General features: G+C 42.2%; 1 protein-coding gene across 1 annotated transcript in view; it reads right to left on the bottom strand.

The window, feature by feature from the left end:
- Positions 1-502: 502 nt before the first annotated feature.
- LOC109891839 (CXADR-like membrane protein) overlaps positions 503-19,545 on the bottom strand; it is a 128,424-nt gene continuing 109,381 nt past the window's right edge. The window contains exons 3-7 of the mRNA XM_031826836.1: positions 16,453-16,651; positions 6,533-6,700; positions 5,492-5,614; positions 5,194-5,335; positions 503-4,360 (exon numbers count right to left, since the gene is read on the bottom strand). Coding sequence (XP_031682696.1) covers positions 4,006-4,360; positions 5,194-5,335; positions 5,492-5,614; positions 6,533-6,700; positions 16,453-16,651 — 987 coding nt within the window. The 3' untranslated portion in view covers positions 503-4,005. The remainder of the gene's footprint in view (positions 4,361-5,193; positions 5,336-5,491; positions 5,615-6,532; positions 6,701-16,452; positions 16,652-19,545) is intronic.

The following is a 19,545-nucleotide window of genomic DNA, read 5'->3' as shown; positions in this document are numbered from 1 at the left end:
GTGTTTCACACAGCAACTTTATGGTCAGCCGTCTAATATGCCCTTCATTGCCCCATCAAATGTTGAGATGGAATGGTCTGTATTCTGATTGGCTCTGTGGATATTGTTTGTGTCTGAGAAACCCCAGGGGTCAAATTGTAGAATGATCTGAGATGTCAAGGGGAACTCGTCTATGTACTTAAAAAAATAAAAATAAAAGTTATTTTTACGATTATTTGGGGTTAGACAGTGACAAACTTGAATAGAAGGGAGATACAAAGGCAAAAAGGCCTGGATTCAATCCCACACCGGCAGGGGGATCATGCATGTGTCTGAGGCAGGGGCCTTAACAGCTAGGCACTAGTACGTGTATTTCTATACTTTACGGCCAGTTTCCCAGACACCAATTATGTCCTAGACTAAAAAGCATGGACAGTAGAAAATCTCCATTGAAATAGCTTAATGTGTTCAGGAAACCGATATGTGTGTCTGTATATCTGAAGTAGAGGACAATCAAACCAAGTGGCTCTTCATCAAATGCTTTATTACAAACCAAAACAGTACTTTTTCAGATATTGTACAAATATACCATTTTCACTCGAGAGGGAGGTATATATATGGCCTTTTTGGTTTACCACAACTCAAAGTAACTGCATGGCATTGTCAATCAAAGAAAATAGAGTGAGAGAAAACATATTGTCCTTCTAACAGTGTCGGTGTGTTAAAAGGACCAAATGCAAGTAAAACACAAACAGAGGGGACATTAAGAAAGTGCAAAGTACTTCAGATTGAATACTTAACCCAAACAAAGAAACTCAAAATGAATTTAAAAAAATTATAAAACCTTCCTTATTTACAGTCATAGTATTTATTTTAAAATGATTATTTATGTATTTATTGAGGCAAAAAATACTGTTTTGTTCTTTCTCTAGTTAAGTATCAGTGACATGCATATCCATCGTTTTTCAGCTTTGGATGGGTTCTTTCTCCCTTTAACGTTACACTGGTTGGTTTCTAACAGAGATGTCCCATTACTCAACCCATAGTGGAGGTCTTCAGAGAAGACAGACACGAATGAATGACATCAAGATGCACGTTTTGTACTAGCTAAACGAGGGTAATGTCCTTTGGGAGTCGGCACATGGTGAAAAGGCAATGTAATGCCCGCGGTTCACGTTATTCCAATTCCCAGCATGGTTTGGAGCAGACGGTCTTTCCATTCCTACTGTCTGCCAAGAAAGATGTTCCAATGAAAAAGGGTGGAAATCTTAATGATTCAGGACGCAGAGCGCTCCGCCACGGCTGAATCAGATGGGCAGCGAAAGGTAGCTAGCAAACCAGGTAAAGAGCCACCCAGATAACTGGAAAATCATTCCCGGTACGTATCACACCCCATCAAACGGCCATAAAAGCTGCATTCAATCAGCCAATAGGCCTCTCTATATTGGCTTTCAGCAGTATTATGGGAAATTCGAAGAGGGTTGTGATGGGTAATCACTAATAAGGAGCTCTCACTCAGGTGTCATCCTCTCATCTTGCCACTCATCCGTCTCCTGGTTTAAATGCGCGTTTCAAACAGCACTGGGCAAGCTAGAAGTACTCAAGAGACTCACCGAGACAAATTTGCTGATTTCTTTTCGCTCTTGGAACTGCCCACGATTCAGGAGATAATTTCACCTTCCCTACTGGAGTGACGTTATAAAAAAAAATAAAGGTGAATCTGGTGGATTTCAACCAGGCATGAACCAAAGCCAGGTTAACTTGTAATGTTTTTCAAGGAGTGTAGACTCCTGAGTACCCCTGTCCTGGCTCCAACCATTTCAGAGGCCAGAGGGTGAGTGCACTCTTATGCCCTCTGCACTGTGGGGTGAGTAGAGCCCGCTACCTCCTGGGTGATCTAAGATGAGTGTGCTGGTTTATCCTGGAGGGCGCCACAGCATCATTCAATTCAAATACCTCCTGACATCTCATCCATCACATGAACTGTATTACGAGGGAGCCAAAATAAGGGGGTGTCTCTCCGGGAGGAAGCAGTCATAATGCTGAAGGACCAACGTGCTGGCAGACGAGAATATCGCTATGCAAAAGTGACGCCTTTGGATCTGAGGAGAGCTCAGGCAAAAGTTGACAATTAAGTCAGAGAGAAGGATAGGGCATAATCCAACTTTCAGACGGGACATTTTATTGAGTTTGAGTTTAAATTCTGTGTTTGGCCACTATGAAGAGACTTTGATAGAATGATTTGAGTTTGGCTGAAACTAGTATGACTACATGGCGAAAACAAAATCACTCAAAGCAATTGTCCTTTTTCATTCCTCATCTGCTTGAATAGAATCAAATCTCAGATGTACCGTACCGTAGGGTTAACCATTCAAAACGGTGAAGCTGTATTCCTTAATGTTTTGTGAATAATACTTTTCTGTAAAGTATTCAATTAAAAAAGGCACTCTTCAGGATCATAATTACCGTTCTTCTATAATCACAAGGTGCCGAATCAACACATATATTATGATGTGTAATGGCCCTTTGTTTATTTTCCAATAATACAGAGGATATTTATCATGTTTTCAGCTACATACACAGTTGCAACTGCAGGGGATTCAACTTATTACTGCAAATCTCTGCTCTTCATTGAAAAATAAGAAGGATTGATCCAATGACTTTATATACTGCAAGATATATCAACACATTCATTAGTTTGTTCATTCAACCGGATTAACGGACATGCTATTTACACAACACAAACAAAAAAACACATTTCATCAAACATCAACAGTGGCACTTTATCGATAGGGCTTATGTGCATCCATTTATTAACAATCCTTAAACATTCTGAGGAATCTAAATGAAATAAACTATTCTCCACAGCAATACATACCACAGCCATGAATAACCCCTTATGATGACCATAGGGGATTATATGTCATATATTCCTATGGGTTTATATGACACTGTCCATGAACATGGGAAGATAAGGTTACATATGTCCAGACTTGTTAAGTGCATAGTGCTGGATATACAGAAAACATGGAAGCAGGGGAAATCAATACAGACATGTTCATGTTGCTGCGAGTGACCCATGTACAGGTATATAGGGTGACAGGTGACGTGTCTATGTGGAGTCTCTTACTTACTTACTTTTACTTAAGCTATATCATCTTTGTACAGTTACAGGAAACCATCCCTCTTGCATCAGCAGCAGACTTTCATCCACTCTCATTGGTTTGGCGATCGATTGGTGCTTCCCTCCCTCCTCTGAGCCAATCACCATGCCTGCTGGCCTTGGTGGGAATCCAGGGATGCATGGAGGTGTGGATTGTTACCAAAGCAGCCTCAGAGATGTTGATTGCTCGGTGTGGCTCGGTCTGAGAGTTTGGCAGGGGTGGTGCCTAGGCAAGCCCGGGAAAACAGGTGTTTGGAGAGCTGTTTACTTTCCCTGTCTGTTTTTTATTTTTTATTTTGTCTCGTTTGATCTGGTCGGAAGCAGGTGGCGTGAGACTTCCAGACACCCTGGCCTGTTCTCTGGGGAGCTATGCAGCCTGTGTTTCTCCTTTGTTTGTTATTTTCTAGTCCTCTGTTTGCTCTAATGCCCTCCCTCCGTCCATAACCCTCCCACTTTCCCGACTCTGTCAATTCGGTTTAAAAATACCTAAAATCTACTTAGGGTCCTCCCCCTGTTCCTGCCACCTCAGAGTATGATACACATCACTGCCCGCGTTAGCAAAATCAGACAAAAATACAACGAAAGTTCTGTCGTCACGGGAAGGGAATATGAACGTGAGATGTGGCTGTGTATTGCTTGTACAGGAGAGGGGGGGGGGCAAAAGCTCTTCTTAAGAAAATCTTCCCTTCATAAGAATGCTCTCAATTATACTTTTAGATGGCGACTATGAGTAACGGGGAGTTTTACTTTATGGTATAGCTGATTTTCACAGGGTCTCTGGGGGCAGGCTGGGGGTTGCTGTCAGCTGTGTACGGGTGCTTCTTGTTTCTGTCTAAGTCCACTCCTTTGTCCCTCCCTTCCCTCTACACAGTCTGGAAGGCCTTGGTCTGGGCAGGGATCATGACCGGCGTGGCCCCCATGCGGGCCAGGTTCCTGGGGCCCAGTTTGGGGGGAGGGCTGGGCTTGGCCGGGGCCGTGCGGGGCTCTGGGGTTTTGGGAACCACTTGTGTGTAGGCGGGGGGCTGTTGGAGGAAGCTGGGGGGCTGGCCGTTCTCCTTGAGGGTGGCCACGGCGGGCAGGCGGGCGTGTGGCCCCCGGGGAGCGCTGCTGTGAACCATGGATTGAGTGGAGGAAGTGCCTGAGCGGGAGCTGCCAGAGTGGGACGAGGAGAGAGAGTTGGGCTTTACCAGTTTGGCCTTGGGAGCCTCAGCATCCTCCCTGAGACAGAGACAAAGACAGGCGTGGCTCAGAACATCGAAGGAATAATTGGTAATGTTAATGAAAATAAAAACCTTCCACATAATGCACAATGAGTGCATTAAAGCACATGTATAATGGTTTAAATGCAATGCATTATGAACTTTTACGTCTTCATATAATTATTTGAAGTATCTGGCCAAATACATGGTACTCTGAATGGCTGAATAACTGGTATCCACTTCTTACAATGAACCCTAGTTAGATCAAGTTACGACAGCACATCAACAACATGTGATTGATCATCACTACGTCATTTGCAACCCCTCACCCTTTCTAAACAGTAGTCTGACCTCAGACCGTGTGCGAGTGTGTGCATACGAGTGGGTGTGTCGCCACTAATGCTCCATATGTAAACAGGACCGAAGCGACGGTCTGCTCTGTGACTCTTCCCTCGCCGTGCCACTCCATTATTGATGCACGGCCATCCCCATGTGCCTGCATAATTCAGCCTGACACTTGCAAATAGGCAACAGCGTGGATGCTACGCTATCGTCCAAAAATAGCTGCTGTTGTAACAAGCACTGCCAGCAGCATTATCAGACATAATTTAGGATGCTGGTATCTGCTTTAAGAGGTGAGGGAGGGTGCGGCTGTACTGGAGCTACAGTACCAGCGGGATAGGGAGGACAGGGGATGGAAAACATAGGTTAGAGGGAGGATGTGAGGGTTTCCCCCACCCTATCTGTTTGTGTATTTACTTTTTGCTATTTCTGGTTGATTTTGTTCTGTGTATTTGATTCTCTGGGAAATTAACCACACTAACCTAAATGTGTTTGGGTCTGTGTGTGTACCTGATCTCGTTAGGGGTCTCCTCCTCCTCGTATTTCTTCTTCTCCTTCTTGCGGAACACCAGCCAGATGATGAGGATGATGAGGAGGACGCCAAAGGACACACCCACCACGGCACCTGCCACCACACCCATGCCCCGTACATCTGAAATGCGCACAAAGATAAATATGATTCACAGGTTGGGAGAAAGTGATAGCTGTTACTGTTTTGAAGTCCTACAGATCATTTTTGGTAACATCTATGGGGTTATAATATGAGGCAGTATGTGTGTCTGTGTTGGTTATAGCCTGGGCTACTCACAGTGTATCTTGACCTCTACGGTGCAACTCTCCTCTCCCACATCGTTGCTGGCGGTACATTTATACACCCCAGTACTCTCCTTGGTCAGGTTCCTCAGTGTCACTATCTCCGAGTTCTTCAAATCTTACACAAGAAAAAAACAACAGGACAAGGTACAGTGATTGTGATGCAATTTAAAGCTTTTTTCAACTATCCCATCCAGAAACACCATTGCAGGGGATGGTTATTTGGACAGTGTTTGAACAACCACCGAATTATGATTGCTAAGAATGTAAACTAATTCAGAGTGACCATCCAAACTGGTGTCTCTACTGCACGTTCCTGCAATATCACTTTCATAATATTTCTGTGGATGTGTGATGAATAGTACTGTTCTCTGTTCCTGATATAGGCTACTGCTTTTTGGACCAATGATCATTGGCCCATTCCCAAACTATTAGGGGCTAGCGGCCCCTAATAGGATTCGATAAGAATCTGCGGCATTGCATTACCCTCTGATAGACTAGGGGGAGTTTTTGCCATATTACCTAAACTATCCAATCCTTAGAAGATCTACAGTACACAAAAACATAAGGCGTAGGGACTGGTGTTTGATTTGGGATTGGACAACTCAGACCTTTGCTGTATGAGATGTGACTGTGGCCAGTTTCCCAGAACAGGTACATGTAGGTAAGGGATTGTTATGGAATAAGAACTTGGTCGGGTCTGCATGGGAGTTACTTGACTGGACACAAATAAGGATACTGGAGGTGGTAAATCTGATTTGAAATTGGTCTGGCATTCTGACACATACTTTAATTACATAAGTATGTTCTGCCCCAAAAGCCCTTAAAGGGGATCTGAAAAAAGAGGATATGGCACAAAATTGCAGGAAAATGTTTAGAAAAGGTATCAAGATTACTTTTCAGTCAGTTTATGACTAAAGACTAATCTGACTTATGACAGACTTGTCATTATGTCTTGAAGACTTCTGGTTGCACCCATGCATACAGCAAAAACATCCACACACAGAAAGAGTATGCAGTGGACTAGAGGGCTTACCTATGAGGGCAAGTGGGGGCAGCTTCCCTACATACTTTCCCTTGTCCAGCACCCTCTCCCATTTGTAGTTGATGGGATCAGAGCCGTCTGCAGACTTACAGCTCATCTTAACATCACTACCCTCTAACAGCCGGCCCTCCATCCAACATCGTGGCTTAGAGGGCTTCACTGGGGAGCAGGAGAGGGAGAGAGAGAGAGACTTTGAATTAGATAAATAACAGGTCCATATTATGGTTCATCTATGGGCTCAGGGAGAGAGTAGGGGGTTAAAGTTTACGACGAGACCCAAACTTCACCCTTGACTGACCCACAGACCACCACCCAACCTGACATCTGGACTTTGCTGAAACACCTGAGAGACATGGTGCAGAACCTGGGAACCATCGTGGTGGAGCAGAGAGAAGAGTTGAGCATCACTAAGACTGAACTCACATGCTATAAGAGCCAAGTGGATGAGCTTGAGCTGAAGATATGGAATATAGTTATATTTTTATGTAGTAAATCATGTTATAAGTAAACCAATGACTATATAATAACTGAATGTTGTCTTAGCCATGGGAACCAGACGGACAAGCAGTGAGAACAGACTGAGAGTGGGAAAGAGGTGGAGGAGCTGAAGAGAGAGAACACAGGCGAAGAACATGCTGTTCGCTTTGAAATACATAATCATGTCATATTGACCAACAGAAAGTCAAACATATCTTGAGTTCTTATGGAGACAATTATTTATTCTTATTGATGCAGCCTGGATTCGAACCAAGGACTGTAATGACACCTCTCAAATCAAATCAAATCAAATTTATTTATATAGCCCTTCGTACATCAGCTGATATCTCAAAGTGCTGTACAGAAACCCAGCCTAAAACCCCAAACAGCAAGCAATGCAGGTGTAGAAGCACGGTGGCTAGGAAAAACTCCCTAGAAAGGCCAATACCTAGGAAGAAACCTAGAGAGGAACCAGGCTATGTGGGGTGGCCAGTCCTCTTCTGGCTGTGCCGGGTGGAGATTATAACAGAACATGGCCAAGATGTTCAAATGTTCATAAATGACCAGCATGGTCGAATAATAATAAGGCAGAACAGTTGAAACTGGAGCAGCAGCACAGTCAGGTGGAAGTTGAAACTGGAGCAGCAGCATGGCCAGTTGGACTCTCGCACTGAGATGCAGTGCCTTAGACCACTGCACCACTCAGGAGCCCTTAGTTACATTTGTAAATTTTTCTCCAGAATATTGAGTCATTGAAACTGAAACAGTGCATCCCATATGGAGGCAGCAAACAATGTACCAGGCCAGCTGTGATTTACAACCTGAGAGCAGTATTTTTTGGACTGCCCAAAAATGTATTGGTGAATTATAACCCACTGTTCCCCGGTTGGCTGTCATTGTAAATAAGAATTTGTTCTCAACTGACTTGCCTAGTTAAATAAAGGTTAAATTAAAAAAGTCACAAAAAAAAGGCTGGGAATGTCAATACAATCCAACTAGCAAGGGCAACGATCACAAGTCAATCATAACATGGCTAATAGGCTAGTGTATCTATCTATGTAGCAAGCTAAAAACACAGCCTAACATTAGCTAGATAGCTGGCTAGGAGGATGTCATGCCATTGGAGGAGTGGGTGAGTGACTGACTTTTTCCCCTGATATAATTGCAGTCGGTGACTATGCACAGCTAGAGATGCAGGTGTCATTTGGTTAGCTAGCAGGAACTTGAACGACTGTTATACAGTTAGCATATCTATTGCTTTCACAAATTCACTCTGGCTATCTACTCCGATTTCATAGCGGTCTCGTCTGAGATCATAGAACAACTGATGAATTTACGAACGCGCAACACCTGTTGAATACGACTGGTGTCAGTAAATGTAGGCGAACAAAGTAATAGTTAGTCAAGAACGCTCTAGATAACATGTTAACAGCCTAACCAGCTCTGCTACAGTCTGTAAAATGGTCAGAGTGACATCTGCTCTCATTTGTGTCTGGAAGTAGCAAGCTAGCAAGCTAGCCAACTTTAACCAGTTTTTTATCAGTGGAATTTATACGGCCAACTAGCTGAAAAGGTTTGAGAGGGTTTATCTTTGTTTGTTAGATTTTGGCTCATCTTGCTCTGGCATAACTGAGGGAGAGAGAGCCTACCTTTTCATGTTCTTTTATCAATAGGACTGTAAATTTCCCAAATGTAAGATGACTCCTGTGGTGTATACATATTTGCAGAAATCCATTCAGGTGTATTTTGTAGCTTTGGGTGAATACATTCTAATCATCTAAAGTTGCGCTGTTGCAACTGCCTGTAAACACACAGTACAGTTCTAAGTGAATGATGGGAGGCCTGTGTGGCAAATGGTTTGTTTGCATGAAGGTCTACTGTAGCTCTGATTGGCTACTGCTCACCAGTCTGTGTAGATTCTGGTCCCGAACAAGACAGATGTTTTTATTCTGGTTTTATTTGCTGCAGTGTCTATTAATTGTCCAAACACACGGACGCTTTTCCACTCTATATTGCTCTTGAATTTTCACAAATGCCTTAGTATACATAATTCCCAAACATTCTAATAATTTATGATATGGTAACAATTACCATATCTAAGTGGTTGCTAGTCAGAACATTAAAACAATTATGTGTCAAATTCTTCCTGGGGGTGTACAGTGCACTTGAAAAGTATTCAGACCCCTTCACTTTTTGTTACGTTACAGCCTTATTATAAAATGTATTAAATTGTTGTTTTTCCTCATCAATCTACACACAATAACCCATAATGACAAAGAAAAACAGTTTTTTTTTAAATGCACAAAAAATATATAAACTCAGCAAAATAAAGAAACGTCCCCTTTTCAGGACCTTGTCTTTCAAAAAGAATTTGTAAAAATCCAAATGACTTCACAGATCTTCATTGTAAAGGGTTTAAACACTGTTTCCCATTCTTGTTCAATGAACCATAAACAATTAATGAACATGCACCTGTGGAACAGTCATTAAGACAAAAACAGCTTACAGACGGTAGGCAATTAAGGTCGCAGTTATGAAAACTTAGGACACTAAAGAGGCCTTTCTACTGACTCTGAAAAACACCAAAAGAAAGATGCCCAGGGTCCCTGCTCATCTGTGTGAATGTGCCTTAGGCATGCCGTAAGGAGGCATGAGGACTGCAGATGTGGCCAGAGCAATAAATTACAATGTCTGTACTGTGAGACGCCTAAGACAGCGCTACAAATGAGACAGGACGGACAGCTGATCATTCTCGCAGTGGCAGACCACGTGTAACAACACCTGCACAGGATCGGTACATCCGAACATCATACAGGATGGCAACAACAACTGCCCAAATTTCACCAGGAATGCACAATCCCTCCATCAGTGCTCAGACTGTCGGCAATAGGCTGAGAGAGGCTGGACTGAGGGCTTGTAGGCCTGTTGTAAGGCAGGTCCTCACCAGACATCACCAGCAACAAAAGTCGCCTATGGGCACAAACCCACCGTCGCTGGACCAGAAAGGACTGGCGAAATGTGCTCTTCACTGAAGAGTCGCGGTTTTGTTTTACCAGGGGTGATGGTCGGATTTGCGTTTATCGTCGAAGGAATGAGAGTTACACCGAGGCCTGTACTCTGGAGCGGGATCGATTTGGAGGTGGAGGGTCCGTCATGGTCTGGGGCGGTGTGTCACAGCATCATCTGGCTGAGCTTGTTGTCATTGCAGGCAATCTCAATGCTGTGCGTTACAGGGAAGACATCCTCCTCCCTCATGTGGTACCCTTCCTGCAGGCTCATCCTGACATCACCCTCCAGCATGACAATGCCACCAGCCATACTGCTTGTTCTGTGTGTGATTTCCTGCAAGACAGGAATGTCAGTGTTCTGCCATGGCCAGCAAAGAGCCCGGATCTCAATCCCATTGAGCATGTCTGGGACTTGTTGGATCGAAGGGTGAGGGCTAGGGCCATTCCCCCCAGAAATCTCTGGGAACTTGCCTTGTTGCCTCGTCTTGTTGGAAGAGTGGAGTAACATCTCACAGCAAGAACTGGCAAATCTGGTGCAGTCCATGGGGAGGAGATGCACTGCAGTACTTAATGCAGCTGGTGGCCACACCAGATACTGAATGTTACTTTTGACTTTGACCCCCCCTCCTTTGTTCAGAGACATATTATTCTACTTCTGTTAGTCACATGTCTATGGAACTTGTTCAGTTTAAGTCTCAGTTGATGTTATGTTCATACAAATATTTACACATGTTAAGTTTGCTGAAAATAAACGCAGTTGACAGTGAGAGGACGTTTATTTTTTTGCTGAGTTTATATTTAAACTCAGCAGCACCCTCAGCACCCCTACTTCCCTTGACTATGCCGATATCCTCGACCTGTCCACAGCCATACAAATTAATATTATTTAATAAAAACAGTAAAAGAGCTTTGTAGGTCTGCATGCATTGGTTGTGTTTAGGCAGGTCTTAAGTGTAAGTGTACCAAAAGTTTGTATTTCGAAGAACCTGTTATATGATAGCAAGACGCGTGGTCAAATTTTTTAAATGGATAAAAGCGGCAATCGATAAATAGTGCCAAGGAGAGCCGCATGTAAAGAATATACTATGGTTTTAAAAAGGAATAAAATGTCAATCTAAAAGTAGCCTAAATAGTCTAGCCTAAGTGTGCAGCGCCCATCATTGTTGCCTCAATAACTCACATTTTTTTAATGTAACATTTATCAGGAAATATTCCAAAGACATGGAAATCAGGTCTTGTGCTGCCACTCCATAAGGGAGGGGATAGTAGTGATCTTAATAATTACCGCCTCATTTCAAGGCTTCTTTGTCTAGCTAAGATTCTCGAATCATTGGTAAATGCACAACTTTGCTCTTTTTTAAAATCTGAGACACGTGGTTTGAATGTAAAGGCTTTAGGCCTGGGCATAGCACTATTTCAGCAATCACTTTAGTTAATGATCTTGTCAATGCTTTAGAGACTAAAAGGAAATGTGCTGCTTTGTTTGTGGACCTGATACTGTTGATCATGCTATTTTATTGAATAAGTTGTCCTCGATAGGCCTGAGCGCTGACGCCGCTTCACAGTTTCATGATTATCTTAGTGACAGAACTCAGGCCACGGTGATTGATGGGGTTAAGTCTGAATTTCTTGAAGTACATAAAGGTGTACAAAAGGGGGTCGATTTTGGGACCTATTCTCTTAATTATCTATATAAACACCATTAGTCAATCTGTAAAAAGTTGTGAACCATCTATATACGGATGATACTATTTTCTATGCTATAACCCCGACTGTTGATCTGACTGGGTCAAAACTACAGTCAGATTTTATAGCTATGCAGGAATTCCTTGCCTTATACAGACAAAACAAAATATATGTTGTTTTCAAACTCTCGTAAGAATGTTTCAGATTAACTACATGTTCACTCATTAGATGGTTCTCCAATCGAAAGTGTTCCCGCATATAAAGGAATTTGGATTAATATGGATTTGACGTTTAAAAAAACATAAAAATGAGCTGGTTAAGAAGCTAAAACACAGATTGTTCCCAGATTGTTCCATTCTCTAAGCAGTAGGAAGCAGATTATTCAGTTAACCTTTTTACCTGTTCTTGATTATGGTGATATTATTTATCAAAGTGCAGGTGCTACTACTCTTAAACCTTTGGATGCCATTTACCATAGTGCCCTTCGTTTTGTTACATGTGACAGTCTTGATACTCATCAAATCAAATCAAATTGTATTTGTCACATGCGCCGAATACATCCGGTGTAGACCTTATCGTGAACTGCTTACTTACAAGCCCTTAACCAACAATGCAGTTCAAGAAATTGAGTTAAGAAAATATTTACAAATCTCACACTTACTTAGACTCATCAGACTAAAGGACAGATTTCCACCAGTCTAATGTCAATTGCTTGTGTTTCTTGGCCCATTGCAAGTCTCTTCTTCTTATTGGTGTCCTTCAGTAGTGGCTTCTTTGCAGCAATTCAACCATGAAGGCCTGATTCCCGCAGTCTCCTCTGAACAGTTGATGTTGAGGTGTGTCTGTTACTTGAACTCTGTGAAGCATTTATTTGGGCTGCAATTTCTGAGGCTTCATGTATTAAAGTTATGATGGACTGTCATTTCTCTTTGCTTATTTGAGCTGTTCTTGCCATAATATGTACTTGGTCTTTTACTGAATAGAGCTATCTTCTCCATAACAACCCTACCATGTCACAACACAACTGATTGGCTCAAATGCAATAAAAAGGAATGAAATTCCAGAAATGATATTTTAATTGAAATGCATTCCAGCCAAATGAAACTAGTTCAGACAGGACAACCCGTTCGGTAAGGGAGAGGAATGGTTAAAAAAAAAAAATCACTTAAAGGGAATGTTTCTGATTACGGGGAAGGGGAGAGCTTAAGGGAGGGATAGAAGGAAGGAGAGGTTGATGCTTAGTTGAGAGAAGCTGGTTGAGAGAATGCCAAGAGTGTGCAAATCTGTCATCAAGGCAAAGGGTTGCTACTTTGAAGAATCTCATATATAAAATATATTTTTATTTGTTAAACACTTTTTTTGGTTACCACATGATTCCATGTGTTATTTCATATTTTTGATGTATTCACTATACAATGTAGAATGTAGAACATAGTAAAAATAATGAAAATCCCTTGAATGAGTAGCTGTGTCCAAAATGTTGACACACACATATATATATATATATATATATACACACACACACAGTACCAGTCAAAAGTAACAGTCAAAAATGTATTAAATGATCTGAAAATCGAGTTGAGTGTCACCAAGGCTGAACTTCAGTTCACAAAGAACCAGATGAAGGAGGAGACTGAAGGTAACTGTCAATGTGCCCTTGAGCAGGCACTTACTTATGAATAAATATGCAATATTTATTTTTGTCATACAGGTATCTTCACAGCATCAGTGAGAGGAGTCTACTACTTCAGATTCATTTCCTGTGGTGGCCTGGATACAATGATGGGTGTATTCTGTTTAAGAATGACCAGAAAGTAATGTTCGCATATGAAAAATAAGATGCTGATCGGTGTTTGGAGTATGCATCTTATGCAGCTGTCCTGGACAGAGGAGGAGGATGTGGTCTACATGCATCTCCCTGCCAGCTTCAGGCTTTATGATAATTCCTCATATCACAGTAATTCCAGCCACAGACTGTTCTCTCTGCTACCACACGACAAGTGGTACCAATGCACCAGTCCGGAACCAACAGGACCCTGAACAGCTTCTACCCCCAACCAACACAACTTCTAAACAAGACTGCTAAATAGCTCATCAAATCTCCATGTGCCAATATTTTATTTTTGATTAAATTTTTTTATCTGATCTTTAACTCTTCGTTGTTGAAAAAAAAAAACGTAAGTAAGCATTTGCCTGTAAATCTAAACCTGTTCTCCATGAAGCATGTGACAAAATAAAATGTCCTTTTATTACAGAATGTGAATGTTACCTTGATAACAGAAAGTGTTTCACCTTGATATTATGAAATGCATTCTATAAGCATTTACTATCTGTCTGTCATTACTGTGTCCTTACAGCATAAAGTCATCTATCAATATGAAATAATAACCAAGTTGACCGGTGCATCACTAACAAGTCTGAGGTCACATAATCTCCTACTAGATAGATCAACCAGGATGGACCAGTGTTTTTTTGTGTGTATTTTTGGTACTTTCAGAAAACCACATTGACATCAAAGAAATGTATTCTTGCCAGCTGAAAACATTTATCCCTATGAACAAACAAACATGATCAAACACACGTACACATAATATAGAGATCCCCCCCACCCCCATCCACTTCCTGCTCTCTATCATAAACCTCTCTTCCTCTGTTTTCTCCTAATTTTGCTGAGCAGAGCGAATTCTACCCAGGATGAAATTAGGGGGCTGAGGAGGAGGGGGAGCAGGAGGCAGGGGGCCCTTCATCTTGTTCATGTGTCAGAATCACCTCCCAATAGCCCCCTTCCCCAAGACCATTATCTTCCCATTGAACAAGACAAATGCTAATGTTTGTCTACCTAAAAATCGAAAGTGTCATTGCAAAGCTGCGGGCCAGTTTGTACAAATGTATGCGGCGCACTCCCTAAACGTCTTAATGTGGGAGACCATACGAGGGTAGGACAGCCTGGAGAGAGCTCTATATTAGAGCTATACACAGCTAGACGCTGTATCACAGTGTCAATGGTGCTACTCAGTGGTGTAGAGCACCTAAGTAAAAAATACTTTAAAGTACTACTTTAAAGTACTTACATTTTTTGGAGTATCTGTATTTTACTTTACTGTTTATACTTTTGACAACTTTTACTTCACTAGATTCCTAAAGAAAATAATCTTCTCAAGGCACAAGGCGAGACCCAAATGCAGACACAGGAGGCAGATGATTGGAGTCTTACAATGTTTATGAATCCGAAGGGGTAGGCAAGAGAATGGTTGTGGACAGGCAAAAAGGTCAAAAACAGATCAGAGTCAAGGAGGTACAGAGTGGCAGACAGGCTCGTGGTCAAGGCAAGCTGAATGGTCAGGCAGGTGGGTACAAAGTCCAGAAACAGGCAAGGGTCAAAACCAGGAGGACTAGAAAGAGGAGAATGCAACAAACAGGAGAACCAGGGAAAACACTGGTTGACTTGGAAACATACAAGATGAACTGGCACAGAGAGACAGGAAACACAGGGATGAATACACTGGGGAAAATAAGCGACACCGGGTGGGGGTGGAGACAATCACAAGGACAGGTGAAACAGATCAGGTTGTGACACATCTACTTTTTACTCCATACATTTTTCCTGACACCCAAAAGTACTCGTTACATTTTCAATACTTAGCAGGACAGGAAAATTGTCACATTCACGACTTATCAAGAGAACACATGGTCATCCCTACTGCCTCAGATCTGGTGGACTTACTAAACACAAATACATATTTTGTAAATTATGTCTCAGTGTTGTAGTCTTCCCCTGGCTATCAGTACATTTTTCCAACAAGAAAATGGTGCAATCTGCTTTGCTGAATATAAGGAAATTGAAAATATATGTACTTTTACTACATCAGTATATTTAGAACCAAATAGTTTTAGACTTTTACTCATGTAGTATTTTACTCTGTGACTCTCACTTGTCCTTATTAATATAGATATTAAGGTATCTATATTTTTACTCAAGTATGACAATTGGGTACTTTTTCCACCACTGGTGCAAGTTATGCTTTGATCTCTTGTTGTCATTGGACAGTTAAGGATTTGGATCGGTAGCAACGTGGCAGTGGTCCAATGTCGACCCTTTGGAGTTCGTTTTCTCTTTTACAAGTAAGTCACAAGTAACTGCCATCTTATACTTTAGTGACACCAACAGGTTAGTTAGGTAGTGATTCAAACATCTCACCAACAGTGTTTGTGTGGTCATTGCCAGTCAACCACCTCACTGGGCACAGACGTCAATTTAACGTCTATTCCACATTGGTTCAAAATCATTTCAATGAAATTGCATGGAACCAACTTTGATTCAACCAGTGTGTGACTAGTGGGACAATATGAAGGGACAAGGGACATTATCACTTCTGTAATTGCTATGCATCACATACAGTAAGCATTTCAAACCATGTTACACATTTTAACAGTGAAAAATCAGTGGTGTGAACATCTCTTGAATCTCTGAATAGAGATGCCCACGGTCACCTGTACTAGATGTGTGAGTGTATCCCATTTCAAGTGACATAAGTATGATACTGTATTGTGGTGAATTCAAGGTCAGCCTAACCAAACCCAATTCTCTGAGGGTATTTTATGTTCTTGTGACTAATCATGTGGTGGAGCTCTTTATATTACCTTGTGTGGTGGTGACTGGTTTTGATGGTTCCTGTTTGATGGGGTTTTTGGTTTAAAGTGTGACAAATCATAAAAATACACAGCGGGTCCAGAACTTACCTAGTACTATGAGGTTGACCGTGATCCAATGGTACTTCCCCCCGTTCTTCACCTTGCAGCTGTACTCACCCGAGTCGCTCAGGGTGAGGTCACTGATCAGTAGGGAGGCGTCCCCCTTGAGGTAGTCCCCGGCTAAGGACAGTCGGCCTGCCTCCGCCTCGTTGGGGTCGTACACCCGGCCCGCAAAGTAGGTGATCACCTGGCAGGGAGGAAGGGACGGAAGGTGGGACGGATGGAAGAGGTACAGAGAGATGAGAGGTGCTGGCTGTGTATAGCAGGACTTGTCTGGGAGAGTTGGAACTGTGGTGCAACAGTTCTGTAGACATGGTTATCTGGGGAAACGTTGTGGGTGTGTGTAGGTGACACGCAAATGGATACATGTACATATGCAAATACGCTGTCACATAAACAGAAGCATGAACATGCACACACATTTTTTTAAATATTTTAGTCATTCAGCAGACACTCTTATCCAGAGCGACTTACCGTAATGAGTGCATACATTTTTCATACTATGTTCTAGCAACTATGCCACACACACGCACGCACACACACACACACACACACACACACACACACACACACACACACACACACACACACACACACACACACACACACACACACACACACACACACACACACACACAGTACAGTACAGTACAAAAGGGTGGTGACCTAGGGAGCTCTGAGGTACCGGAACACATGAGAAGAAAAGAAATCCCCTTTAAAGTAAAGCGTTGCATGCATATCATTGTATTTGCATAGTGGCATAGAGCAGCAGAGTAGAGGAACTCACAGAAGTTGCACACATGGAGAACATTTTTAGTGGCCTAGGGGCTGGGAAAAATGTGGCCTTTTATAAATACATTTCATGCAATTCTACGTCATTTTACATGACTGGAGACTATGGCATAATCTTTTTAATGCCGCGTTCAAAACATGGGAACTTGTAACTGGGAAATCTCTGACTTCCGACTTCAAGACAACTGAGAACTGTGGAAAAAAATAGTTTTGAATGGTCATCCAACTCAGAATTCCAAGTCGGGAGCTCAGGCCTCTTCCTAGAGCTCCAACTTTCCGACCTGAAGATCACTGACGTCATGATTCGACCTTGTTTCTTTCCGAGTTCCCAGTTGTCATGAAGGCACCATAATACCACACAAATGATCAAAATGACAGGCTACTTTGACACTGACAAACTGAGATCAATAAAAATGACCTTGTCTTGAATCCATCAATAGTCTAGGCCTAGGTGTGTGCAAACACATATTGTAGCCTACAATATGAGGAGGAAACTATAGTCCTAAAAATGCTTTCCAGCTTCACTGACTCACCTAATGATGCGGTGCTCACTCGCTGGCGATGGCTGATGTGCTCGTGCCAAGAGCCTCTCGCTTGTTTTAATTTGTAAAACAATAGGCCTTTTAGAAAATGTATTAAATATTTTGGTGGCCTACAGCAGACAGATTAAAGTCCTCTTTTCAGCAGGAGCCATTTGCTTTCCAACCTGTGTTTCCCAGCGATTGTATTTTAAGTATTGCCAAAGGCCTGTTTTGTCTGTATGCTGTTTGTTCACTGACAGATTTGCCGCACGTTCCCGACTGTAGGCTATTCCTTGTTATTGGGCTGCACTGTACAGCTAGGCTTTTTTAAAGAAGAAGCTGATCCTCCGTGGCTAAATTACATGCTTTCTCATGGTGTCGTAGGCCATTCTGAATTATTTCATTTATTTCTGCACAGAGAGCAGTAACACTCTGTAACTTTGGCAAATGTATTCAAATTTTTCAGGGGCTCTGCAGCACCTCCAGTATAACTTCGCAAATGTATTTCAATGTATCAGTGGTGCTGCAGCTCCTCCAGAACTATGATTCTATAAGGAAATAAATTATGAAGTGCAACGCTGGATAGCTGCAGGCTCATTCATGTCTATCAAAGCAGAGAGAGGTATTGCATATACAAAATATATATATACACTTAACAAAAATATAAACGCAACATGCAAAGTGTTGGTCCCATGTGTCATGAGCTGAAATAAAACATCCCCGAAATATTCCATATGCACAAAAAGCTTATTTCTCTCAAATTTTGTGCACAAATTAGTTTACATTCCTGTTAGTGAGAATTTCTCCTTTTCCAAGATTATGCATCCACCTGACAGGTGTGGCACATCAAGAAGCTGATTAAACAGCATGATCCTTATACGGTGCACCTCGTGCTGGGGACAATAAAAGGCCAATCTAAAATGTGTAGTTTTATCACACAACACAATGCCACAGATGTCCCAAGTTTTGAGGGAGAGTGCAATTGGCATGCTGACTGCGGGCATGTCCACCAGAGCTGTTGCCAGATAATTTAATGTTAATTTATCTACCATAAGCCACCTCCAGGGTCATTTTAGAAAATTTGGCAGTGCGTCCAACTGGCCTCACAACAGCAGACCACGTGTATGGTGGCGTGTGGGCAAGCAGTTTGTTGATGTCAATGTTGTGAACAGAGTGCCCCATGGTGGCGGTGGGGTTATGCTATGGGTAGGCATAAGCTTCAGGTAAATAAACACAATTGCATTTTATTGATGACAATTTGAATGCACAGAGATAACGTGACGAGATCCTGAGGCCCATTGTCGTGCTATTCATCCGCCGCCATCTCATCATGTTTCAGCATGATAATGCACAGCCCCATGTTGCAAGGCTCTGTACACAATTCCTGGAAGCTGAAAATGTCCCAGTTCTTCTTGGACATTCACCAGCAGACCATTAAGCATGTTTGGGCTGCTCTGGAGCAATGATTACGACAGCGTGTTCCAGTTCCCACCAATATCCAGCAACTTTGCACAGACATTGAAAAGCAGCGTGTCAACATTCCACAGGCCACATTACAGCTTTCTTCTAAAATGGATTTAATCATTTTTCCCCCTCATAAATGTACACACAATACCCCATAATGACAAAGCAAAAACAGGTTTTTAGAAAACTTAAATATCATATTTACATAAGTATTCAGACCCTTTACTCATTACTTTGTTGAAGCACATTTCGCAGCGATTACAGCCTTGAGTCTTGTTTATGACGCTACAAGCTTGGGACACCT

Source organism: Oncorhynchus kisutch, linkage group LG6 (assembly GCF_002021735.2).
Source record: "Oncorhynchus kisutch isolate 150728-3 linkage group LG6, Okis_V2, whole genome shotgun sequence".
NCBI classification, from domain to species: Eukaryota; Metazoa; Chordata; class Actinopteri; order Salmoniformes; family Salmonidae; genus Oncorhynchus; species Oncorhynchus kisutch.
The sequence above is the reverse complement of the archived record's forward strand: the minus strand, read 5'-3'. Positions and strand labels throughout refer to the sequence as shown.